This window comes from Periophthalmus magnuspinnatus, chromosome 7 (assembly GCF_009829125.3).
Source record: "Periophthalmus magnuspinnatus isolate fPerMag1 chromosome 7, fPerMag1.2.pri, whole genome shotgun sequence".
NCBI classification, from domain to species: domain Eukaryota; kingdom Metazoa; phylum Chordata; class Actinopteri; order Gobiiformes; family Gobiidae; genus Periophthalmus; species Periophthalmus magnuspinnatus.
The window spans coordinates 9,363,845-9,391,397 of NC_047132.1; the positions used below are offsets into that span (position 1 = coordinate 9,363,845).

Genomic DNA, 27,553 nt, shown 5'->3' on the forward strand with positions numbered 1-27,553 from the left:
TCCAAGAGTTGTCTACATTCACCACCAAGAAGAGGAGCACCCCTGAGACACCGATCATGGGGAGAGAAATGACAGGACTGAGGCCAGGATCTCTAAAACAAACAATAATACTGTCGGTTTAACATAACCCAAGCCAACAACTAGGACCTCTTGGAGGTCCTAGTCACTGGATTGGGTTTAACATAATCCAGGCCAACAACTAGGACCTCCAAGGGGTCCTAAGGTGGTGGTCCCAGCTCCCACCTGAGCACGCTTTTGTTGTGCTTTTAGGCAAAACACAACACCCACCTTGCCTATGTATATAAACCCCTAGCCACATAGTCTAACAGATAGTTGTGGTTAGATAGCAAAATGTAATTATTCCACCGGTGTTTTTTCAAAGCATTAGGATTTAATGTTTAATTCTAGGGAAATCAAAAACACAATTGTAATTATTTCACTGGTATTTTTTTCTCTGCTTTAGAATTTAATGCTAGAATTCTAGGGTAGTCAAAAACATACCTCTCACACACACACACACCTCCCACACACACTTCATAAAAAAAATTAATAAATAAAAATAAGCAAATCTTTGTCTCTTATTTCAGTATTCACAGACTACACTTAATTTAATTTGCATTCTAGTATGTCAGTGTCCCTTTAGATCAGGTCTATGACATTTTTGGAAGTAACCATACACTATAAATTGTTGTTGGCAACGTAATGTCTTTTGCAGTCACTTGGAATTTTGCAGCCTGTGATTATATTTTGTTTGCTTTACTTTTCAGTCCAGTAAAAAAATTAAATAAAATTATGTATGTATGTATGTATGTATGTATGTATGTATGTATGTATGTATGTATGTATGTATGTATGTATGTATGTATGTATGTATGTATGTATGTATGTATGTATGTATGTATGTATGTATGTATGTATGTATGTATATAAATAATTTTATTTAATTTATAACTATTTATTAGTTTATAATTGTTACCCTTCTCAGAATTACTGATTTTCACTTTTTATTGATAAGAAACAAAATGAGAGAAAATTCTATGGTCGTCATGGCAACGTCGTCATGGCAACGTCGTCATGGCAACGTCGTCATGGCAACGTCTTTATGACAGTCAACGTGTGAATGTTGCTTTGAGTTATTTTTCTGTAAGGGTGGAACAGCAGCAGGTTTTGATCATTCAATAGCTGACACACTTGTGGACAGACGCAAACAGAGAAGCAGAAGTCTCCAACTGTTAATACTTTTAGGTGAACACTACCGATACTTAAAACTTAGTATCAACATTATTGATAATAACAAACTTAACACAATGGGAAGAAGAAACAACCAGAAAAGATCTAGAGTTATGGTGATCAGTGAGAACCATACGTCTAAACAGCTCGTTGAGGCTGCTTTAGGCCATTGTCCTGAAACAACGGGTGAAGGCCTACAGACAAGTCTAGATTCTGTGCAGGTTCTTCAACCTGAAATAAACAATCATCAGGAGAGCACGACCCAGTCTTCACAAGCTGTGGACATGGGTCCAAATGTGGGCAGTTGTGCCGAAGATGAGGGATGGGAGACTGTCCAAAAAAAGAGACGCAACAAGAAAAGGCTGGAGAACACTGAACCAGCCCAGGCATCTCCAGCTCCCAGGGGACCTTCATCTAACCAAAGACCCAGGAATGCGCGTCATCCTTTCACCAGCAAAAGGGGCAGGCCTGGGCAGAATCCTAAAAGCCAGAACCAGGAAAGCATTGTGAGGACACAGTCATATTCCCGGCCTAACATGAGAGACGAGGCTGGTGTCAACAACCCCAATGCTGAACGGAGGTATGCCAAGAAACCCTGTTATAAGAACAATGGAGCAGACACATCTCCAGCTCCTAAAAACTGGATCCCAAGAGAAGAAAGGCGGCCTTTCAACACTGGACAGGGAACAGAAAGAACAACCAGTGACAACGCCGGCAGACCTAGTCATAAAACCAACAGACAGACATCCCAACCTCCGAAAAAATTGAGAAAAAATAATAAGAGAGGTGATCAAACCAGATCAGATAGGGAGGAACCAAAACCCAACAAGGCACAGAACAAAACAGCACAAGATTCACAGGAGAAAGAAAAGCCTGAGTTTGTGCCGGCTCCTCCACCCAAAGAAAATGCCTGGTTTAGGAGGGTTGAAAAAACATGGGAGGAAAATGCGCCGAGGAGGGCTCCAGAGGAGGTTATAAATGTTCAGAAAAACTGGTGGAAACCCCCTCAGCCAATTGAGGTGTATCCTTCGGAACCACCTAAAGAACAGAGACCACCAAGACGTCTTCCAAGAACGGCAGCAAAGCCCGAGGTTATTGAGGTGTATCCTTCTGACCCACCAAAAGAACAGAGGCCACCCAGGCGTCTTCCGAGGAGGGAAGGGTACCACAAGACCTCCATAGAAGACGATCATCAGTCGCCCAGTGTTCAGACACCTCAAGCAACCCAGGTCCCAACTCCAAAGAATGAGCCTGAGCTTCCTTCCAGCTGCCTGATTGAGAATGAACAAGGTGCTTACAACACAGCCAAAGATGGAGGTTGGACAAATGTCACTGCAGAGACACAAACTCCTAAAAAGAAAAAACGTAACAGGAGAATGAAAGAAACTTTGCGGTTACAAGCTTGCCTAATTCGTCACCAGGCCCTCAACACAAGCTCCAGTTTGGTCACAGAGGAGGAACCAGTAAAACCTTCAACATCTGAGCCAGAAGACACTAAACCAAGCGTTCGGTTCTACGCTGTAATACCAGACGAACCAGAGGTGGCCACCATGAGACCCGCAAGAGGTCAGCAAAATGGAACCAAGCTGACAGAAAAAAAGAAAAGTATAAGCAAGGCCACAGACCGCTTTTGGTTTGATATGCCAGATGAAGAATCTGATGACGATGTACTCGACTTCGGGCATCTCATCTAGATTCACCCCAGGCTCAAACGCCCCCCTCCTCTCCCCTCCCCCTCCCCTCCCATCTCCTCTCTCTCCCCACTAACCCTCTCCCCAAACAATAAATCCCACACACACACACTCCCCCCCCCCCCCCCCCCAAAAAAATAAAAAAATAAATAAAATAAATAAATAAAAATTTTGTGGAGTTTTTTTTTTTTATGTACTACTATGTATTACTCTTCCTGTTCCAACTCAAAGTCTATCCTTATGTAACTTTGTAATTAAATGCTGTTGTGGGCAGTTGTAGGCCTGCAAGAATACTGTAGTTTATAACTCTCCATCAGGTGTGACTGCAGAATACTTTTTTTCAGAGTATAAAGGTGTGTATAATTAATCCAAAGTCACATTTTAGTGACCAAATTCTGTCCTTTATGTTAGTCTATGTTATTTTATTTGTTTGTTTATCAGGGACAAAGCACATAAAACAATACAAGGTAACCAAGGATAAAGCAATTACACTTTGTTTAGGTTTTCATTTAAATAAATCAATGTTTTATTATAACTATATTTATTAGGAAAAAGAAAACAAATCCACCAAGTTTACAATTGTTACCCTTCTCAGAATTACTGCATTTCACTTTTTATTGATAATAAACTAAACAAGAGAAAACTCCATGGTTGTCATGGCAACATCATCATGACAGAAGTGGAATGTTGCTGCTTATATATAAAATTGAGTAGATGGTACAGATACCTGCTCTCAAATGTACTGCAGTAAAGGTATCCAATTTACATAAGTACAGATATCTAAAATGTATACTTCACTGATTTTTTTAATGCCTGGATGAAACTGAATGAGGATTTCACTTTTTTCTATACTTTGGTATGAATTTTAAAGGTTCAGCTTTAAAAGTTTATTTGTATAGCACAATTCGTACACAAAGTAATTAAAGTGTTTTACAGAATAAGAGATAGCTAGATAGATATATACGTATATTATTACTTTATTCAGGATGTTCCACAGTATTAAGCATTAAATGTAAATTTTTATTTATTCAATTACCTGAAAAGTTATTGCTAAAATACACTGAAAATCATATTCTGACTGTGACCGAGCTGGCATTGCCTATTTGTTTTCATGGAAATAATGCTATACTGTGGAACATTTCAGGCGAAGCAATAACATCTCCATGGATACAAGCAAGCATGCAAAAGTTACATACTGCACCTTAAAATGGCAATGTGTCTCTTTACAAAACTTGCAGAAAATGTGATATTGTGACATCCTTAGTAACATCTGGATAAAAACAATAATTTGCGTGCCCATTTGAAATCTGTCCTCAAATAGCACAGCCAAAGTTATTCTCAAACGGAACAAGCTGTTTTATGCCAGTATTAGTGCAACCCTAGAGGCCGTAATGTGCACTAAAGTAGATTGGAGTAAACAAACTTGATGGGGGGCACAGATAGGCAGAATAACAACACAAGAAGAGCTATTTCAATATGGATTGGGCTGTGTAGTTTCAGACAGACACATAAGCCTCTGCCCTTCTTCTATAAACAAACAACAGCTCAGACTACGCTGGCTAATCAGACAGAGGGTCCATTTGGGTGAGGAAAGATTCAAATTATGTAATCAGAATAGTGAGGCGTCAGTGGCAAAACTGTTGTTAGGCAAGACATTTCACCCACATTGTCTGGAATGAATATGGTGTTTGTGTGTGCGAGTGTGTGTGTTTGTGTATGTTAATCAGAGGGGCCAATGGTGCACACTGACTGCCTCTCTTCCATCAGTTTGCTCCAGGGCAGCTGTGGCTACAATAATGTCTGAGCACCACAAGTCTGGAGTAAATAAACAAAGCACGGAATTTTAAAGCGACTTTGAGTGTCTGGGAAAGTTTCTATTTTTGCCACTGAAAACACTTAATTAATAGTTTTAATAATTGAAAAGATGACTTATGTAATTGAAAAAATACATGAGAAATTAGGAATTAAGGTAGTGGCGTTAATGAAGGAGTTACTAAGCCTGAATTATTCTTAATAAACTACTTTGTTTATTATGTCATTAAATTCATATTACCTGGAATGTTTCACAATATGGAATAAACCAATTTATTACTTATTCAGTTACAAGTGGCTTACTGTCAGAAATAGAGACTTTTCCACTTTTCTGTTTTAATGTGAATTTTATGATGATTATTTGTGATTATTTATGTTTTGATTTATGTGATTTTAATGTCCTACTTATTCTGTAAAGCACTTTGAATAACTGTGGACGAATTGTGCTGTACAAATAAACTTGCCTCCAGACACTCAAAGTCACTTTACAGTTTCATTCAGTGTTGGTAACAGTCCAGTCAAAGCAAAGATTTTAATGAGACAATCAGGTGACCCTCCTCCAGAAAACGTACATAGTTTACTAAGATGTATTCAGTCTTAGTAAATACTTATTAATACTGTAACCCTAACACTAAAAATTCAGCAATATTGTGTCCTGCTCTATAGCTATAATTTATGACACCCGTGGATCATTATGTTATAATTTACACATTTTAAATCACAATATTGATCTAAAACAAATTAATAAAAGAAACAGGTCCACTGATATCTGTGTTAGAAAACTGTGGTGTCCAACAAAGAGTGGTGGAGCTGTTGGCTCCTCTTATGGACAGCTGCAGATCAGACTAATGAGCATCAGAGGATTTTTCATTTGTACCAAAATAACAATGCAATGCTGTCGAATCCTATGTGTATCATCGATTAAGAAAATAAAATTAGAGAATGAAATGAGTACAGAGCAGTGAGCGTGCATCTTGAAATTAAGTGATTTAAGACAACTCAAACATGCACAAATCACTCCAAAAACAAATTTGGGAGGGTAAATGAGAAGGGGAAAAAACTAACATGGTGAAAAGCTCTGAAAAGTCAATCTTGCATAATAAGGCTACGTTAAGGCCAAGCTGTAGTTTTTATAAAATGCTAAAAATTGTAACGAGATAGGCCTTTTATTATTTGTAAATTTCTCAGGAATATATTGTGGTTTCTATATAATAACATTCAAATCCACTAAACCTATCCTGCCTGCACTCTGTGAGCTCCACGGGTACAGTGTAAAAACAGGAGAGGAGCAGCAGCCTATTAAATCAGCAGGTGAACTATTTGCTGACACTGTGTTAATATGTCGTGTGTAGAATCCTAATAAACTGCTGAAATAAACATTACTGCACACACAGGGAGGGCTCATTTTATCTGACATGCTCACGGTCAAAACATGCAAATATTATAATTCCCGGTGAGTCAGTGAACACGTTGTGGGTTTATATCTCCGTGCACAGTACCTGAGTATCCGGTGATGTCCATAGCCTTTAGGTTTCTGCATTTAATGACAGTCAAAGTGAGTCGTCCGGCTGTGGGCAGGTAGCACAGAGAGAACATGATCTCGCCAAGGTCCACACTTTCCTGAAACCAAAACAAGACAAGACAGGTTTGTGTTAGATGTTGGTTTAAACTTGTGTAAAGGAGTAACATTAGGACTATTTTTATGCAACCACAACACAAATTCGGACATTTTAAAGCAGACCTATTGTGCTTGTGCCTGCTCTATAGTTATAATCTATGACACTTGTGGATCATTATGTTAGAATTTGCACATTTTAAATCACAGCATCATCTAAAATGACTTAATAAAAGAAACAAGTTAGCTGATTTCCACGTTAAAAAACTGCGGCTCCCGTTGTCATCACAGCAAAGACCTGTGCAGCTGTCGGCGCCCCCTATGGATATCTGCAGATCACACAAACCGAGAAGCAGATTTTTAAATTGCTGAATCCTACACGTCATCGATTAAGAACGACGTAAATACAGAGCAGTGGGAGTATGCCAGTGGTGAAAACAGGGACTGATCAGCAATATGGCGTCTTGAAAATAAGCGATTAAAGAATGCTCAAACATCGCTCTAAAAACAACATCGAGAGGATAAATGAGAAGGAGAAACAACAATGACATACAAGCTTTGAAAATAATAATAATAATACATTTTATTTATATAGCGCTTTTCAAGACACTCAAAGTCGCTTCACAATACATAAAAGACTAAAATATCACAAAATTTACAACATAAAATCAAACATTAAAAGCAATTTTGAGGAACAGGTGAGTTTTGAGTTCTAAAAAGTCGATTTTGCATGATAGGTCCACTTTAAACCTGGATTTCAGCATTGAAACTGGCAACCCAAATGAGAAACTCCTATGAGGATCTACTGACAGATGCTTGTCTCCATGGATATGCAGGTGGAGCTACCAGACTAAGTTACAGGTCAGATCTGTGGAAAGGTGACCCTGCTCACACATTTTATCATGGTATTGTCAGCAATAAAAATAAAAAATAAAAAATAAAATAAAAAGATCATTGAACACAAGATCAATATGTTCTTAATCAAACTGTGGAGCATTTCGGGCAAAGTGATAACATCTCCATGGGGACAAGCTGTTGATGGACAAAATTACGCAGTGCGCCTTTAAACATAAACCATTTGGACAGTAACGTTGGGTGGTTGTCAGGTGAGTTTTTGTGAGGAAAATACAACGTCCTTGTCAAGAATTCATGCTGTTGTTCCCATCTAAGAGAAGGTCATAAGCACAAACCTGCAGACAGTCTTAAGCACTGGGCTCATATTACGATATTTTCTGATGTGTTATGTTGTTGTTGCAGTTGCGTTTTGTTTCATTCACCATATTTAACACACAATCCCTGCATATTTAGGCTGAGTATGTTTTTGAGGAGCTAATAACATTCCAACATGGCTTAAAGCTCACAACAATCCATTGAATTGTCTTAGGAATGTGACCCTAGTGGATTTAATGGGACACAGTAGCACTCTCACTGTATATTCATAAACATTTCAACTCATTTTCATTTAAAGAAACATGGAAATGTCAAGCTTCGGGGACAAAAATGCAGAGGGAACATTTGTTGTGTTCCAGTGGAGCCAACATGAAGACACTGTTATAATTGAGCTGGGACGGCGGTGGCTCAGTGGGTAGAGTGTTCAACCATAAACAATGTATGAATGCACTGTGTGACTGGTGGTGGTGGGAGAGGTTGATGGTACAGACCGGCAGCCTCGCCTCCATCACTTTACCCCAGGGCAGCTGTGGCTATGTTTACCCCCGACCGGGTTTGGAAGTGTTTGGAAAAATGCTACTTTTTATGCATTTTTATTGTTTAGGCTATGGCTCCATTTGCTTTAAAGCAGACGTATTTAGCGAAATCGTCTTTTCAGAGCTTTAAAGCATGTTGTAGTTATTTCCCCTTCTCTTTTGCTCTCTCAAAATTGTTTTTAGAGTGATTCATGCGTGCTTCAGCAATCTTTAATCAGTTATTTTGAAGACGCCATATTGCTGATCAATCCCCACTGCTCTGTACTTACTTCGTTCTTCAATTGTATTTTCTTAATCGATGATACGTGTAGGATTTGGCAGCGTTAAAGCATAAGAGCATAAAAAAATAAAAAATAAAAAATCCTCTACCCGCTACTGTGTGATCTGCAGTTTTCCATAGGAGAGACCAAATGCTCCGCGGCTCTTTGTTGTGATGACATTTACGGCGACGACAGCTCCCATTGGGCACCACGGTTTTCTAATTGTGAAAGTGAGCGAACTTGTTTCTTTTATTAAGTCGTTTTAGATGAAGAGTTGGCACCTCCGAGGGAAACCCAAAATAACTATGTCGTCCTACGTGTACCACCGAAAATAAAACTGGACAACGACGTAAGTACAGAGCAGTGGGCGTATGGCAGTGGAGGTGAAAATGGGGATCGATTGACAATATGGCGTCTTGAAAATAAGCGATTAAAGATTACTCAAACATGGTTGAAAGGTTCTGCATAATACGTCTGCTTTAAACACGTTATAACGGTGTAAAAATACAACGTTTTAATACGGCCATAACGTCTCTTTCAATATGCCTTGTGCTTTATGATCGATCCTGCTTTTTGTTTATGGATCGGCTCATGCAGCACTCGAGCTGAAATCCGCTGGAGCAAAACCCAAACCACATTTACCACACTATTGGTTTATTGGCTTTTGTCGCATGTGTGATAAATTCCAGTTAGTCGCAGATTTGATTTCTAAATTGTGCCTGCCTAAAATGCATCAAGGTTAGCAGTGTTCATTTGTTGGATTTAAAAGGGAGCATTGGAGTAAATAATGTAGCAACTAAAGTGAAACTAAAACGGTTTTGTGCTAAACTCGAATGAAAATCAATGAAGGAGACACAACAACAGTTCACTGAGCTGTGGTTCTTGGAAAACAGGTTTGTAGAGCTTTTGTTTTGTAAGAATACACCTCACGGCATCATTTAACCCAATAAATATGCAAAAAGGGCTGATATTAAAGAGCCGGTGTCTGATTTTTTCCCATGTATTTGCGCTGAATGAGTCGTTCCTTAGTACAGATATATTGTATAAGCAGCTCTTGAGGTCAAAATAAGTCCACTGTGTTCTGGCTGCAACTTATCAGTCACATTTTTATATAGCGCTTTTCCATTTTCAAGGCACTCAAAGCGCTTTACATCAAAGAACCACTCACCCATTCACACACACAGTCATACACACATCCGCACACACTGTGGGAGCTGAAATCGCACCACCAACCTGTGGGTCAGTGGATTTGACCGCCAACCAATGATGTTTATGTCGAGAGCAGGATTTGAACCGTGATAATAATATAAGTGTGTGTTAGTATGTTGACTGTTATTAGCTTTATAGTTACAGCAAAACTCCACACTGGTCTCTGAGAGTTGTGAAAGTGCTTACAAACTCATCACAGTGAGTAATTAGGATGTTCTGAATGCATAAGGAGTGAGGAATATCTTTGGACCACTGCAAACTGTTTAAGATGAGTTGTTCTGTTCTTCACATTTTAAAGACTGTAACAATCAGGTACAGAACCTTTAACATATTACCAGTTGTTTATCGTTTATTATTGTTATTGTTTTAATGTTTTATATGGAAATGAAGTTGACTCTCTTTTTTACCATTAATTTTTTGCTCTGTCTGTGCGACCCTGCGAGCCAATGTGAACTGTCTGTCTGATTATGTGTCATGTTGTGTCAAATTGTTGCAAAACAAATCTACCAACGGATACAAGTAAAAGTGAACACAAGCACTATTCAATAAATAGAATAAAGGTTTTTAAAAAGGCTGCATATGTATCCAGGACTAAACTAGGACTAAACCAGGACTGAACCAGGACTAAACCAGGACTAAACTAGGACTAAACTAGGACTGAACCAGGACTAAGCCAGGACTGAACCAGGACTAAACCAGGACTGAACCAGGACTGAACCAGGACTAAACCAGGACTGAACCAGGACTAAACCAGGAGTAAACCAGGACTGAACCAGGGCTAAGCCAGGGCTAAACCAGGACTAAACTAGGACTAAACCAGGACTGAACCAGGGCTAAACTAGGACTAAACCAGGACTAAACTAGGACTAAACCAGGACTGAACCAGGACTGAACCAGGACTAAACCAGGACTAAACCAGGACTAAACCAGGACTAAACTAGGACTAAACCAGGACTAAACCAGGACTAAACCAGGACTAAACCAGGACTAAACTAGGGCTAAACTAGGGCTAAACAAGGACTAAGCCAGGACTAAACCAGGACTAAACTAGGACTAAACCAGGACTAAACAAGAACTAAACCAGGACTAAACAAGAACTAAACAAGGACTGAACCAGGACTAAACTAGGACTAAACCAGGACTGAACCAGGGCTAAACTAGGACTAAACCAGGACTAAACTAGGACTAAACCAGGACTGAACCAGGACTAAACCAGGACTAAACAAGAACTAAACCAGGACTAAACCAGGGCTAAACAAGGACTAAGCCAGGACTAAACCAGGACTAAACCAGGACTAAACTAGGACTAAACCAGGACTAAACAAGAACTAAACCAGGACTAAACCAGGACTAAACCAGGACTAAACAAGAACTAAACAAGGACTGAACCAGGACTAAACTAGGACTAAACCAAAAATTAACCAGAACTGAACCATGGACTAAACTAGAAATAAACCAGGACTAAACCAGGACTGAACTAAGACTGAACCTGCAACACAACCAGGAGTAAACGGGGACTGTAGTAGGATTAAACCAGGACTGAACCAGGACTAAAGCAGGACAGACTGTAGATGTCATGTTAAAACCAGCAATTCCAATATTTAGTCAATGACCTGGTCATATTACACTACGACATTTTGAACGATACACTCAGAGGCCAAACCTGCTTTCTATGGAACAAACCACAGCGTGCGATGCTAGCTCAACGCGATTAGCATTTAGCTGAATAGGCAAAAATCAAACAACACGCTGCTGAATTCTTATTCTCGTCATTATTGCTGCGTCATCTCCCATTTGTTGAAAATGCCATATCATTTACATTTTTATAACTTCACGTCAAAGAAGCATTAGGGAAAGTAATTAGGCCTATGCACGTTTAAAGTTTTTATTGAATATAATCTTTATGTAAAACTTAAGCGTATACGGTCTCATTAAAATCCAGTGATGGAAAGTACAAAAAGTACAGTGCTTAAGTAGAATGTTTAGGTATCTGCACTTTGCTTAAATACATTTTAAAGAGGATACTTTTTACTTTTGCTTCACTACATTTGAGAGCAGTATCTGTACTTTCTACTCCATTACATTTTTTAACTTGACTGAAAAGTAAAAAGTCCTTTTCATAGAACTGGAGGGGTTATTTTTATCATGTTTGTGATGGGACGATATTGAAATTTGGTTTCACAGTTTTTTAAACGGTGGTTATAGTCTTGTACTTTGTTATAAGTGAAAACAACAGTGATCTAGAGGAGATCATCAGGGAGAAGTTGCTTTTTTCTGCATATTCTGGAAATATATTGGAGATTATCTGTGTTTTCACGATTATATAAAATGTCCTATGAACGGTTTTTGTCGACCCTTTTTGTCCTGATAAACGATATTATTGTTTATGGTCCAATCCCTAGTCTGTGGTAACATCCTGACTAAAGGTTTGGAGTTCAAGCTTTGGCACTGAGAAACAAAAATAAAAACACAAAATTTAAAAGAAAGAAGAAACAGATTTGTACTCCAACATTCAGTTTTGATTCAATATCACTATATTTAACAGATTAACAAATTAATAGCACTTGTGTATACTCATACTTTTACTTTTTACTCTTAAAGTACATAAATGGCTATGTAAATACTTTTACTTTAGTAGATTTATTCTTGAGATACTTTTACTCTTACTTGAGTAAGGTTTTACCTCTGTATCTGTACTTTTACTTAAGTAACAAAACCACTGACTATACCCATAACTTGTGATCTGAGTCTAATGGGCATAATGTTATGAATTTAAAGGTGATTTTTACCGTTTTAAAATCATGAAAAAAAAACAAAAAACAGTTCAAACTAGTTCATTTTAAACAGTTTGCATTGGTCCAAAGTTACTCACTTACCTTATGCATTCTGAGCTTCTTAATTATTGCAGCACCTTTTCACAACTTTCAGAGACCAGTTTTGCTGTGATGTTAAATCTAACACCAACTAGTATGCTAATACACACTTCCTGATTAGACGCAGACAGTACACAGCTGACTTATTTTGATTTCAAGAGCTGCTTATAGAATAAATTTGTACTTGAGCAAGATCTTTTCTCAAATAAATTATAAACAGATCAAGTACATGGCCTTTAAATTAAAACACTCTCTCACTTCTTAATAAACACTAATGGGAAATCATCATAGCCATCAGAAACAAATTAGTCTCAAAAACTGACACTCGTTTTGTAAAAATCACCCGTGGGACCAAATCTGACAAGCAAAAAATATGCAGAGTTTTAAATATGAGGCTGAAATATATTATAGTTTAGTTTAGCACAACTGTCCCTCAAGTCTGTACTGAGCCAAGAGATACTTTGATAAGAAGCTGAACTGCTGACAGAAAATACCACAGTGTTAGATGAGGAAAATGAACACTTATGAAGAATGGTCACTGGCCTGCACACTTATATCTCTCTCAAAAAAATTACTTCCAGGACTGGAGCTGACCTTGAAGTGGGTCAAAATGAGATTGCTATGTGCCGTCTGTATCTAATTATAAAACATTTTTATCATCCTTGAACCAGGAAGTAATGCTAGAGAGGGCAAAACTCCACTCTCTGAAACTCGAGCTAGGAATAATCAAAAAAAAAAAAAAAATGAGGAAAAACTTTTGACTGCTGCAAACTGGCTTAGTTCCTTTAAAAAAAATGCACAAAACATAGTAAAATTTTCCTAACTTAACTTAGTGGGAGTTTCTAATTTGGCTTTTAATGTTGTATTTACTTACTTTAATTTATATCCTCAAGATCTGATATGGATGAACAATAATGCTAATGCTAAGTGCTAATAATAACACTTATGTCTTACACTTTCACTATTAATTCACTCCACACTCTGAAAGTCACCCCTGTTGTAGCCACAGCTGCCCTGGGACAGACAAAACGAGGCTAGCAATCTGCGCCATTAGGCTCTCTGATATAGGAAAAAAGTAGGCAACTCATTTTTTGATTGATATCTGCAAAATTTGGTATAGCGTACTGGCAGAAAACACGTACTGGATCATCCCTAAATCTGGAGAAGAATTCATTTTCACTGCTCGGTCCAACATTACTCCTGAAGATTGGGTCAAATGTACTAACGCCATGTACTTCTCTATCTGTAGTGCAGTTACACATAGTGCTATTCACTCTCCCTCAGCCTCTTCAAACGTATTAGGACCTGACTGACCCTGAAACACGCTCGTTTAAGAGACCGAAGTGTTGTGAAATCCCAGCACATCTGTCTGAGTCGAACTCCTCACACGTCTCCACTCTGCTGCCCTCACAAGACACCCTCTGCTCTAGCGATTAATCATCATGATCAGATTAGATTAGACGCCACAATACGCTAAAAAGAAAATCAAAATTAAACCTACAATGGAAAAAAGTGTTCCACATTATGGTGTTATGTTTTAATGTCTTCGCTTTGCTTTGAAAAACATTCATTCTTACTGTCAGCGGGGTCACTTTGCCACACATCTGACTTGTAACATCACCTGCTTGTCTCTATGGATACGTTTAATGGCATACTGTGTAACATTCCAAGTGTAACCCCCGACTCAAGACAAATATATTAAGATAATCTAATAGATTGGACCAAGCGCTAGGTTCGTAAGGGCTGCAATAAAAATAAGACTAGAGTGAGTGTAAATGAAATGGCAGGAGACAGAAATGAGCAATGAAGATTTAGTTAATTAGAAAAAAATAAATAAAATTAATTAAAATGATCAACAAACTAACAGCCGGCAATTGTTACATTTACTTGTGTACAATATAAATCAGAAAAACAAGTCCTACTGAGCTCAGTGGTATTTCAGTCATTCAGTCACAGTCAATTGTCCAAAAAGGAAAGTTCCTCGTTGTGGTAGTTTGAGTTGTTACCACGTGATGATCAACAAGAAGAATAGAGAAAGTTGCAATTCTCCATTGACAGTTCAGGGTTCTGGGACAGGCTCGTCATCTCCTCTGAGAGTCTTCTGAATCATCTCCAACCATACAAAACCTAGCCTGCATAACAATAATGTATACAGCTAGTTAAAAACCATTTCCATTCTCTAATCTTTGTAGTAGTAGCTATAGCTTTGTTTCTTTTTTCTCTCAAAGTATCAAGTATTGTATTCCCTTTGTACAATTTACAATATCAGTAACATACATGCATGTTTTAACTCAAAATATCATTGTTACACATTAAATTGTCTTTTACAAATGCAATAATAACAAATTGAATCGCTCCTTTAATCTTAACTCACTAACCATGTGACTTGTGATTGACATTTTTATCCAATTGAATTAGTAAACCTTATCTGGTTTAGCATTGCATTACTGCTTTTGCATAAAGCATTTATATGTACATTTAACATAAAAAAAAAAAAAAAAAAAAAAAATCACATTTCACCCTGAAATAGTGCAAAATTAAATAAAATACAGTGCCATTTGTTAACTTTTATTTTTGCTTTAAAATACCGTAAAACAAGCACACATACGTTTCATATTGACCTTAAGCAGTAGTTTACCACTCGCGATTAGCATTAACGATTAACGTTAGCATCACATTAGCTTGTAATGAGCACATGTTCACTCACCAAGATGAGGGTTTTACAATGAACGTGCACACCGTCAGGGCCGCTCTGGTTCACTCAAGGAAACAACTTCAAAAAAGTATAACAATTTCCCAATTAGAATTCTACACTAATATTTACATCAAAATAATTCAACGTGCACTCACCAACAATCTGTTAGCTCAGCAATTTAAACAGTTCGTCAACCAGCCTCTCTTGTGTGTGTCCAAAGCGTAAAAGAACAAAAAACTAAAGTGGACCTAACTTCACATCTGAAGGAGGTGGGACTTAACTACTATCAACAAATAAGAAGGTCATTATCACCCAACGTGACTGATAAAACAGGAAGTCAACACGGCAAGTGAGAGGCTCACACTTCCTTTTACCAAAATAAAAGTTTTCAAAATAAAATGAGTGCATTAACACTAGGAGAGAAATAAGGCACGTTTTCTCTACTGGGTTACACAAGGCAAAGCAATAACGAGACAGGTAATGGATATGGAACTAACCTGACCCAAACTTTAGAACAATAAATCGACTTGAATTGAGGATGATTCAGTTGAACCTTTTAACATCGTCTAACGTCAACACAAAAAGATGATTTACTGTCAGATTACTGCGTGTAGACATTTTTCAGAATTGTGGAGTCATCTGAAACACAGCCATAATCACGTACAATTCTATAGATTAAAATGCCTATCAACTCTATATGAATTTTTCAAAAAGTCTATGGGAAAAATGGAAAATTTACTTCCAGAACCGGAGCCAACTTTGAAATGGGCAAAACTATAGCGGTAAGTGTCCCCAATATACAACTCCATTAGCACTCACAGTCTGACTGAATGGAAAAAAGTAAACTGGACTAAAGCATAGGAAAAATTAAACTTTTGTCCAGTTGATAGAATTTAAGAGTGAAGAAGTTTTGTTACTCATCCAAGTGGCGTCTGAAGGGAGGAGCTAACTACACTGAAACTAACACACCTGTTTCTTTTGTTGGCTCGATCAATTGAGCTGGACTAAGCATGAACTGTGCCTGATTCATATTTTTCATATTGATATTTTGATCTCACACCTATTAACATACTGGCTATTGCTATTGTTTAATTTAAGTTTGAGGATGGAGTTATAAATAGGAGATAAATGATGTCTAAGGCCTCCATTCCTGTTCAAAGATAGACTGTCTTTCCTAACAAAAATAGCTTCTTTAACTACCCTCTCCAACCATTTCTTCTCTGCTGCTAAGATCTGTAAGTCACTATCTTGAATGGAGTGGTTAGTGATTTTGAGATGAACGACAGATTGGTGTCCTGAGCTGCTCTTGCGACAGTGGCTCTTGTCTCTTATGGCTGTTTTGTTTCTCCAATGTAACACTCACTGCGTTCTTCACTACACTGTATGGAGCAGACCACATTGTTTTGTTTGGTTACACAGACGTCTAAACTGGACTAAATGTCTTCATGCTGTTGGGAGAAACAAGTATTTTTTCGCACCACATAACAACACTAGATTCAGGCTTTGTGACACCCAGGCTGCAGAGGAAAATACCTGGAAAAACATGCTTGTCTTCATGGAGATAAATAGGTTTAATCAAAATTTTTTAAATGCTAGCCAGTTCAGATTTGCTTGTACTGCATTTGCATCACCTTTCAGGGACAAGACAGAGGCTGCTAATGCTAATGGGGATGGCATAATAGTTTTCTTGTGTGGACCTCGGTGAGTACTAAGCCATCCGTCATCTTTATATCATTATGGTTGCAGTTGCACAGTTGGTTTTACATTGTTGTATTAAACAGGATTATACTTGCATTCTCTAGGCCTAGGTCACAATAATTACTATATGGAAAGTACATGATGGATGGAGCAATTACTTTTGGGGGTCAATATTTGTTGTGGTACTTTTTCTTTGTACTTTTTGTTATTTTTCTGTACTATGACTTGAGCTAAGTAATTAAGATGTTTCATTTATATATTGCAGCTCATGTTCATTAACAATACTGTACATTAGTGTTAGTTGCTACTAAAATTTCAAACTCAGTTTCGATACTAAGGAATAGACTCAGTACTCAATACCAGCGCCGATACCACACTCTTTATTTAGACAACATTAAATAATAGTACTTTCTTTTATATTCCCATGTGTCTTATATCTGTGTAATCCCTCAGTGTCCAGGTAGGTTTCATAGTGGTCCATGATCGTATACTAGTCTATGTGTAAATGAGTACCGTAAATTTCGGACTACAGAGCGCACCTTGATATAAGCCGCACCAGCTAAATTTGAAGAGAAAATCAATTTTGTACATATATAAGCCGCACCTGAATAAAAGCCGCAGGTTTTCATATTGTAACATGAGATATTTACACAGAAAGACGGTGCACCGACACGCTTTTTTTTAAACTGTGCCTGAAAATTGGCACCAACACGACAACAACACGGGATGAACACATCTGCAGGTTTAGAAAATAAAGCTGCACCAACACGGAAAATCTGCTTTTATTTCCTCTGAAAACTTTTGTCGTCTTTTTACATTGACCAAGTTGGATTCATTGATGTCGAGCTTACGTGCAGTGGCTCTATTTCAGGGGTCGGCAACTCGCGGCTCCGGAGCCGCATGCGCCTCTTTCAGCCTTATACTGCGGCTCTGCGTGGCTTGGGAACTGACACAGACACAGCTCACAGTCCTGCGTAAAGAGCCCTGATTTTCAGACGTTGTGCGCACAGGGGTCAGGAGCAACTTTGGCCCGTCCCTAATGACACACTAATAAGCTCGTCCGTAGATGTATCATGAAAATCCTGCTGGAAATCGCCACAGAAATCTATTTGATGTAGTAGCAAGTATATTATCTGCTCTTGTATCCGCGGTGACGTATCACGTATAACACATCAGACACGACGCACAAAAGTAGAGCCACAAGCGAGTGAAAATGAGCCAAAACAAAAGTCTTTGGAGATCTTTTTAACAAAGGGGAAAAGGACAACTGAGGAGCCAGAAGAGGAGACTACGACCTCCAAGAAAAAGAAAGATAAATTTAACAGACAATGCCTACTTAAAATCTGGGTTTGTCGCTACAGGTGACTCACACGCACAGAGTCCGCTCTGCGTAACATACGGGAAAAGCAAATAAGGCAATGAAACCTTCAAAACTGCTTTGGCACATGGAGAATAAGCACCTGGGATTAAACGATACGCTACGAGTTTTTTTGTTGTTGTTTTTTAAAGAAACTGCGGAGTAGACATATAATCAGCGCGATGCATGATGCAGCGGTTTGGTGAGTTGTATTTTTTTAATGCACTTAAGTTGTTTTTGCCATATTTATCTGCCACGTGTAGAAGGCTTGTCCGTGAAAGTAAAACCTACATTATTCCGTTACATTATTGTTATTATACAGTGTTATCTTCATTTTAGATGTCAAAAAGTATTTGCGGCTCCCAGTGTTTTATTTTATGTGGAAAGTGGGTCCAAATGGCTCTTTGCGTGTTAAAGGCCGACCCCTGCTCTGTTTCCTTTCTGTTTCTTTATCTTAAAAACTGCATCATATCCATTTCATGATGCGCAAAATGATCGTTCAAAATCAAAACTAGTGAATTCTTCAGAGCAGAATCTTTCCCCACGTCTGTCTCACTTTTACGTTTACAGCTAGAGAGCGCCCCCCAGGGTCCGTTATCCAGTAAAATTCCATATATAAGCCGCACTGCTGTAAAAGCCGCAGGGTTCAAAGCGTGGAAAAAAAGTAGCGGCTTATAATCCGAAATTTACGGTATCTAGTTTTGATACTGCTACTACTATAGTATCAATTAGTATCTGATTTTCAATACTTTTGACAACCCTACTGTACATATAGAAAATCCTGCTTTTAGGATTATTGTGACCGTAACATAATGGTGTTCAATATTCTCATTTATCTCGTTTCACTATATTTTCTTCGGGATATAACATGCTTCAAAATGTATTATCGTGACAGGCTTAGCATTTTGTACTTGGTGTTCTGACAACAAGTTCTGTTACTTCACACACCCTGTCTACGGAGGTGTGGGGGACTGGAGTGTGCCTGGGCGCAGTCGCAGTGTGAGGGCGTGTGGCACAGATGTGACATGTTGTAAATGCTGCAGTGACACTTGATTTGTCCTTGTGAGAACACAGGCTGCTAACACTGTGCCCTATACACTACACAAGATGGTGGCACTATGCCCTACACACTGCACAAGCTGCTAACACTACACCCTATACACTACACAAGCTGCTAACACCACCCCCTACACAAGCTGCAAACACTACGCCCTGAGACGCCTCCCTCTGAAGAGCAGAATGACACAAGCTCTATGGGAAACTCTGTAATGAGAGTCTGATCACTGCATTTTGTTTTGACAGTTTTTGAAATGTGACTTCTAACCTAAACATACCCATTTACAATGCAAAATTCTCACTGGTGGTAAGCTACTACTGTAGCCATAGCTGCCCTGAGGCAGACTGGCAGAAGTGACGCTGCCAATCAACACTTTCAAATTAGGCAAATATCTTGCCTAAGCACAGCATCAATTTCCAGTAGCACCACTGCTGCCCCACTGTGGCACCTGATACTCACAGCAGCCTCCCATTTAAAGACTAACTTTACTTCTAAGGTGTGACGACACTGGACATTGAAAAGTGAGTATGGCCATTAACTGTGTTTATCTGTGTGGAGACAACAGGTGGAGCCATCGGGCCTCGTTACAGGTCTGATCTGTGGTGAGACGATTCCACTCACAGCATAACATGCTCTGAGTGGAATCTATATTCTTCAGGGATATAGCATGCTTCAAAATGTATTATAGTGACAGGCTTAGCATTTTGTACTTGGTGTTCTGACAAAAATTTCTGTTCTGATGTATTTCACACATCACTAGATTTAAACGTTATGACACCCTGTCTACAGAGGTGTGGGAGACTGGGGTGTGCCTGGGTTCAGTCGGAGTGTGAGGGCATGTGGCACAGATGTGGCATGTTGTAAATGCTGCAGTGACACTCGAGTTGTCCTTATAAGAACACAAGCTGCTTACACTATGCCCTACACACTACACAAGCTGCAAACACTACACCCTACAGCTTGTGAAACTCTAATGAGATTCTGATCACTGCATTTTGTTTTGACACTGTTTTTGAAATGTGACTTCTAACCTAAACGTAAATATATTAGTGGATAACTTAGCAAACTACCTATTTTAAAGGTCTCATACTTTATTCTGACTTTTAAAATATTTTTTTTGCGTGTATTATAGCTTAACGGTGCAGTATGTAACACTTCTGATGAAGGGTCTAGAACTTGTTTGTTTCTTGTTATTGCTTTGTCTGTTAAGTTCCATAGTATTGCATTTATGGTGCATTGGATTTATACAGAGCCTTTCAAGACACCCACAATGCAAAATTCATTCACTCCACGCTCGCTGGTGGTAAGCTACTACTGCAGCCACAGCTGCCCTGGGGCAGACTGACAGAAGCGACGCTACCGATCACCGCATTCAAACAAGGCAAGTGTCTTGCCTAAGGACACAGCGTCAGTTTCCAGTAGCACCACTGCTGCCCCACTGTGGCACCTGGTATTCACAGCTGCCTCCCATTCAACTACTAACTTTACTTCCAAGATGTCACCACAATGGGCATTGAAAAGCTATCTGTGTGGAGACAACAGGTGGGGCTATCATGCCTGGTTACAGGTCTGATCTATGGTGAGACGATTCCACTCACAGCACGTTTTTGAAAACCTTTTTAAGCATTAAATTACGTGTAACAGTGTATGTTAATGCCATGCTGTGACACAGTCTTCACATATTAATAACATTTCAATGAAGACAAGCGGGAGGTGTACTCCCCTCCATAAATGCCATATACTGCATCTTTAATGTTCTTTTCTTATGCTATATTTAATTCTCTGGAACACGTGTGTGTAGCAGGGGGCTTATGTACAGTATATATAGCCTCTAGACTCCTTTTTATCCTGCCGTAGGTGGGTGTTAGTGCATGGATCAAAGGCTGTATTCACTAAGAAGAGGCTCATCTCATTAATCCTGGGTTTGTATCCCACACTGTAACTCGCTCCCTTACACTGTACAGCCTCATTCACACATAGGTCCCTGTAAATTGACGACTACAAATTGCCAAAACACTCAGAAATGCACTAGTCCCAGACCATTGCTGGGTCTGCTCTGTTCACACTCAAAGGAACTGTACCTGATATTAAACGTACCTGGGTCTTCATCTGAACAACAAACTGGACTGGACACACAGCACAGACGCACTGTACAGGAAGGGCCAGAGCAGGCTCTATCTCCTGAGGAGACTCAGGTCTTTTGGAGTGAGAGGGCCACTCCTGAAGACCTTCTATGACTCTGTGGTGGCATCAGCCATCCTGTACGGTGTGGTCTGCTGGAACAGCAGCATCACAGAGAGGGAGAGGAAGAAGCTGGACAAGGTCATCAAGAAGTCCAGCTCCGTCCTGTCCTCTGGGCTCAGTGCAGGAGGTGGGGGACAGGAGGGTCCTGGCTAAGGTAATTTCTATGCTGGACCATGAGTCTCACCCCCTGCAGGACGCTCTGTCTGCCCTGGAGAGCAGCTTCAGTGACAGACTGATTCACCCTCGCTGTGTGAAGGAGGTTTCAGGTCTTTCCTTCCTGCTGCTGTCAGATTGTACAATGAACACTGTTAACACTGAACATGTGTCATTCAACCACACCTATGTGCAATACTCAAGTCACTTTACGAAGATGTTATATTATTATATTAGTTTATTTTTAAGTCTATTTTTTTTTTTTAATTATTTTAAGCTATTTATCTATTATCTTGTTTTATTGCATGTACCATTTTCCTTCTGTTCTTTAACTGTGCGGTGCAATACTGGAATTTCCCCACTGTGGGACTAATAAAGGCAGATCTTATCTTATCTTATTTAGATTGTGAGAGCTGCTTATATATCTGTACTGGGGCAAGACAAAGTAAATCACATGAGTTTGGGATGTAACCACAAAAACAAGCTCAGAACCAAAAAAGCAAAGCAGTGGTACTGGCTGTCAGTGTCCGATTTAGCACACATTTCTTCAGACTTTTGCACAAGCGCTGAAGTTACTTTAATAACCTTACTTTGGACAAATTTAAATGTTGAGTTTTGTGCGATCAAATGTACTCTTGGAATAACGATGAATACTGGAATACTCGAAGTCTGTGAGAAAATGAAGTATTTAAACTGTTAATTAAAGCAAAGTAAATTCTGAATTTGTAAGTAAAATGGCTAATTTTGGTGATTATGGTCAAACACAATCGTAGCTCAGACTTTGGGCAACGACACTGGTGATTCTCATTGCGTTTGGTTCAAGATAATACAGAACTGTGGAAAACTGAAGGCTGTTTTTATATTTATTTTAGTTTAAACTCTTTCAAGGACATTTGGTGTTGCATGTAAACCTAGATTTAATGGTGCATAGACCTGTCATAATACATATATTGAAGTTGGATATATATCACTGTAAAAGTAAATATAGATAATAAACGATAATATTGAAACTGATATATGCCACTGACACAATAACCCAAGAGCAGATTTAAACCACAAAAACCTTTCTAAATCTACAATATTGTTTAAAAAAAATCATGAGTTACAATAAATAAACAGCAGAATTAAACACTTTAGTACTTAGCTAGGGTCTGTAATGAGAAGTTATTAATTCAAACTTTTACGACTTAAATCTTATCATATAACAAAAAATAACCCAAGATGTCCAAGATGTCCACATAATAAATAATGCCCCCGAAAAAATATTGTTCCAACTTTCATATACCCAACGATAAGTCAATTTAGTAATTACTGTGACAGGCTTAAATGTGTAGACTGAATTAAATAATAAAAAACACAATAATAATAAATAAAAAAGGTTAATTTTCATGATTAGGCAACACAAGATAAATATGCACATTCTCCATGATTTGGTCACATTTTATCAACATGAAAAACTTATATTTGTGTAAAAAAATATGCTTAAAAAGTTTGAAAAGCCTAAACATCATTTTCTTGCACACTAACATTTTTCTTATAATTTTTTTTTTTTTTACACAAATCCAGCAATTTTTTTTTTTTCTTTCATTGTGGCTTTATTCACACATAAGCCTTTCCCTGCATATTCCCAGAAATTTATTCCGGAGTTTATCAGATCTGTCCTGGCAAACCGCAGATAAACTCCCGGGACAGGCTGGTTATGTTTATCTCCTGTTACCATGGAAACCTAGCTATCTGTGCATTCAACACTTTTTGCCGAAGCTTAAATTTTATGTGCGTAAGGCATTTTGTCAGAAAATCATTTGCGTGTTCGATATCGCCTGCGTGCCAAGGAGAGGGGCTGACAGACTTTCTTGCCTCCATAAGCAATAATATTAGGATTATTGAGCGAGCCTAAAGTGTTAAAGTGTTTCAAGTTGAGCCGCACTTCTGAAGGGTACTATATACGTACAGTGGGAGATGCTTTCAAACATAGAGAACACTTTGTGCCTTGGATGACCCCGGGACTCAAACAACAAAGCTTAGAGTGAGCGGAGAGGGTGGGGAGGCTGCAGGGACATTATGCGCTTGGGTTGTTAATATTTTGCTGCAAGCCTCCTTTGTAGAACGCAGTACAATGGAATGATTAAACAGCTCACTGCGTAGAGTATGAACTAGTCTCGTTATAGTCAAACGTGGGGACATTTAGTACTTGAGTAACGTTTAAAGGGCTCATAGTACGCTGTTTTCTGATCTGTGTTATAATGTCGTTTCCTCATCACAAACACACCTGGAGTTATGTTTTGTTTGGGCTGAGTTCTTTTCAAACGGAAAACACTCTGTTCCACCTTGTGATGTCATCATGTGGTAATACAGGAAGTGCTCCACTGTGTTTTTAAACTCCACGCACCTTCACTAGAATCATTTGGATAATTTCAAGCCTGTAATTGCCAATTTCTACTGAACTAAAGGTAAAAGGCGCTGTTAACTTGAAAACTATCACTTCATGACATCACAAGGTGGAACAGAGCGTTTTGAGCTGTGGAGATGTACAAACTAATAATAAAGTGTTACTCAGACATGTGTAAATGAAACAAAACATAACTCCAGGTATGTTTTTGAGGAGTAAACTGCATTACAGTATATTGAGTAATATTTTGCACAGTAACACTACTCTTACTTGAGTAAAAGTTCTGGTTACTTTTCCCACTGTGAGCAACTTTACAAGCGACAAAAGCTTTAACAGTATATTTAAATGATCTGAATGACCACTACTTCAGATGTGATTTTGTTTTTTTTCCAGGTTTGTGCCTTAGTTCATGTTTTGTCCTTACATTAATTTCAGCTCTTATATGTGTAGTAGTTTCCACAAATACATTTTTACTCTTGAGTAATCTCTAGGACCACTACTTGGAACGTCTACGCCTACTTGAGTAATATTATTTTGAGGTAACCTTACTCTCACGTTTGGCTACTCTACCCACTGCTTATGAAGAATGAGCTGGTGTCGCTCTCCACTCTCTACCCCCATTTCACGACGTTTGTTATCTTGTCTATGGTAAACTATCTTTAATAAAAATGTCATACCAGAAGACATACTACTTCAATAGCTCAGACTATGGTTGACAAAGAGGCACGCTGGTTAGTATTCTTCAGTGGTGTGTGGTCGGAGCAATCAAGATCAAGTATCAAAGTATGAAAATATATTTAAATAGTAAACAAAGGGCGGAGTTAAAGCGGCGTTTGTGACACATGGGGCTGTACTTTAGGTGGATCTGCCTGTTGTTAGTATGTCTTCGTAAATGTACATTTTGTTTTGTTGTTATGTTTCTAGATGCATAATGATGGCTTGAATGTATAAATGAGGTGTAGAAATCGAGGAAACAAACAGCAACAACACTGACGAGCCTCATTTACACAAACATGGTGTCAAATACAGTCCAATATATTCAAATATTAATACACTATGTAGGTCTAGGCTTCTCTAATTTGACTCCAAAATGGCTCAGTATATCTGCATTTAATATGTCAGTAAAAACAAATACACTAATTTGCAATGTAACTGGTATAAAAAGCGCTGTTATTAAATTGTCATCGTCTAAATATTGATCCACCCCGAGTCCGCTTGCCCACCCATAAAAGTCACCGCTACTGGTACTCTAGACAATATGTGCTTGGGTTGTTTAATGTTTTGCTGCGAGCCTCCTCTGTAGAACGCAGTACAATGGAATATTTAAACAGCTCAGTGAATGGGGCAAAATAAATCAGTACTCTGAGTGAATTCTCGGGTTATATTTGAAATGATAATGTATTATAGCCTATGCGGTTAGTAGCATCACATGCTTTTACACTGTGAAATTGATTCCTGACATTTAATAAAACCCTCTCAGCACTCTTCACCCCCTTTGCCAAAGAATGTTGAATAAAAAGCTTACAATGCTACCAGCGGTGTATAGCGTTAGCGGCAAAGTTGTTTGAAAAAATAATCTATTAAAATAAATGAACAGAAGACCAGATTGGATCAAAATGGCGTACAGGTTAGTACTCCTGGTCACGTTTTACCCTCACAAAAAGAGCTGTGGTTGGGACATCTCTGGGAGTTTTTATGATATAAGAGCTGGTAAGAACGGTTACAATGTTATAATTCATTTTCACTGTTAAAAGTTATGGAGCAAAGTGGATCTCTAACTGCGCGCTGCATTTTTTTGAATTTATTTTATTGCTTTTGCTTTAATCCTGCACTATAGTTGGCTTTGTATTTGTCAGAGCTTCGTTTAAACCCACTTAAGTCATAATTTAGTCCCTTTTGTGCCTCTTTTTGTCCTATTTAAGACCTGGTTTAGTTCCGATTAAGTCTTGGTTTAGTTCTCGTGGTACTTGTAAAGTCAAACATTGTATGAAGACGGTGAAAACTTGAATCATCGCTGGCTGGTTTATTTACCGCGTGTACTTTTCCAAAATCACACGCTCAATTTTTTATACATCCCCCAGTTTTGTTTATTCTCCAACCTTCAATTTACCAATGGTACTCGTGTTTCAATGAAAACAAAAAATACTTTATGCATTATTGAGCATGTATTGTGTTGAAAAATAATGCATTTCCAAGGATTTTACCACTGCTGGTCTAAATTAATAAACAGTGTTCAGAATAAAAACGCATTCATTGCAGAGTGAGATGACGCCAGCCAATCCAGCTCTGGACCAAAATGTCAATATCTTGGTTGAATATGTAACTGGAGTATAGATTTCCTGTACATCTGAGCTCCCAGTTCAATAGCGGTGATACAGAATATAAGCATTTCTATAGAACCATCTTCAGTCATGTCACACAGAGGAGACACGATCGAAGCCATTACAACATCCCGTAGTGTAGTGTTCATTAGTCATGGGGGAAGGTAAAGGGTCTATTAGTAATCTGCTGTTTTGGGATATATGCAAACGTGTGATCGATAATGTAAAATCCTGAGGCGAGTGTGACGTCAGCCATAGTGTTTGGCTCCAGTCAAATGAAGCTCATCGAGGCGAACAGTTATAAGGGCCAATTTGGAGTTCCGTATTTAGAATAACGACCACGAGTATCATAGCAACCAAAGAGCCAATCCAGAGCAAGGCTGTGGAAAGTAACGCCCCCCTGCCCGTCCACATCGCTGGATTAGCAGGGAGCGGTCACTTAACAACGCTGTCAATCAAGCCTGTTGCTAACGTGAGCACGAGTGACTTCGGGGAAAGAAGGTGCTTGATTTGTGTGTTATTAATGTTTATATCTTGATTTATGGACGCAATAGCGAAATAAACATACATCATACATCATGCAGAGCGGATTGATACGAACATTTTAAGACCAAATTGACGAGCCTGACAGCAGCAGTTACAGAGAGACGTTTGACAGCTTTTCAATAGAAAGTGAATTGGAGCCAGAGTCAGTGGAGCTGGAATTACGCCTGTGCTCGTTTACTATTTGGAACGCGGCATGTGGCTGGTTAGTTATGTCCGTTTATATATACAGTCTATAGGCTAAAGATTTGAAGATTTTCAGTTTGGATATGGTAAAATTACTGTTCAGCTGATGCAACACAGAGTCTATCAGTATTACAATAACGCCTATGTCTGTAATTAATCGTGCACGATGTAACTTTTCTTTGCTCAAGGGAAATGTTATTGCTATGCCTGGAATGTTCCACAGCATGCCATTAAACCTATCTTTCTCCCGCAGGCCAAGTTACGATCTGTAGACAGCCATCCGATGTCACAGTTTTAGAAACAAATGCCGGGAATTAAAACAAAATACTGATAAATAGATACTGTGGAACTCAACTCAAAGCAATTACATCTCTACGGAGACAAGTAGGTAGCAGACCCCACACCAGAAAATGTCCATAGCGTGCTTAACATTTACAGTTTTTACTTATTACTTTGAAATAATGGATAGAAGTAGGACATATTGAGTAGCGATAGATTTTAACAACGGAATAGG

General features: G+C 38.6%; 1 protein-coding gene across 2 annotated transcripts in view; it reads right to left on the reverse strand.

Moving 5' to 3' along the window:
• syt6a (synaptotagmin VIa) overlaps positions 1-27,553 on the reverse strand; it is a 169,817-nt gene that overhangs the window by 16,208 nt on the left and 126,056 nt on the right. For both annotated transcript variants that reach the window (XM_055223118.1, XM_033969548.2), the window contains exon 5: positions 6,233-6,353. In XM_055223118.1, coding sequence (XP_055079093.1) covers positions 6,233-6,353 — 121 coding nt within the window. The remainder of the gene's footprint in view (positions 1-6,232; positions 6,354-27,553) is intronic.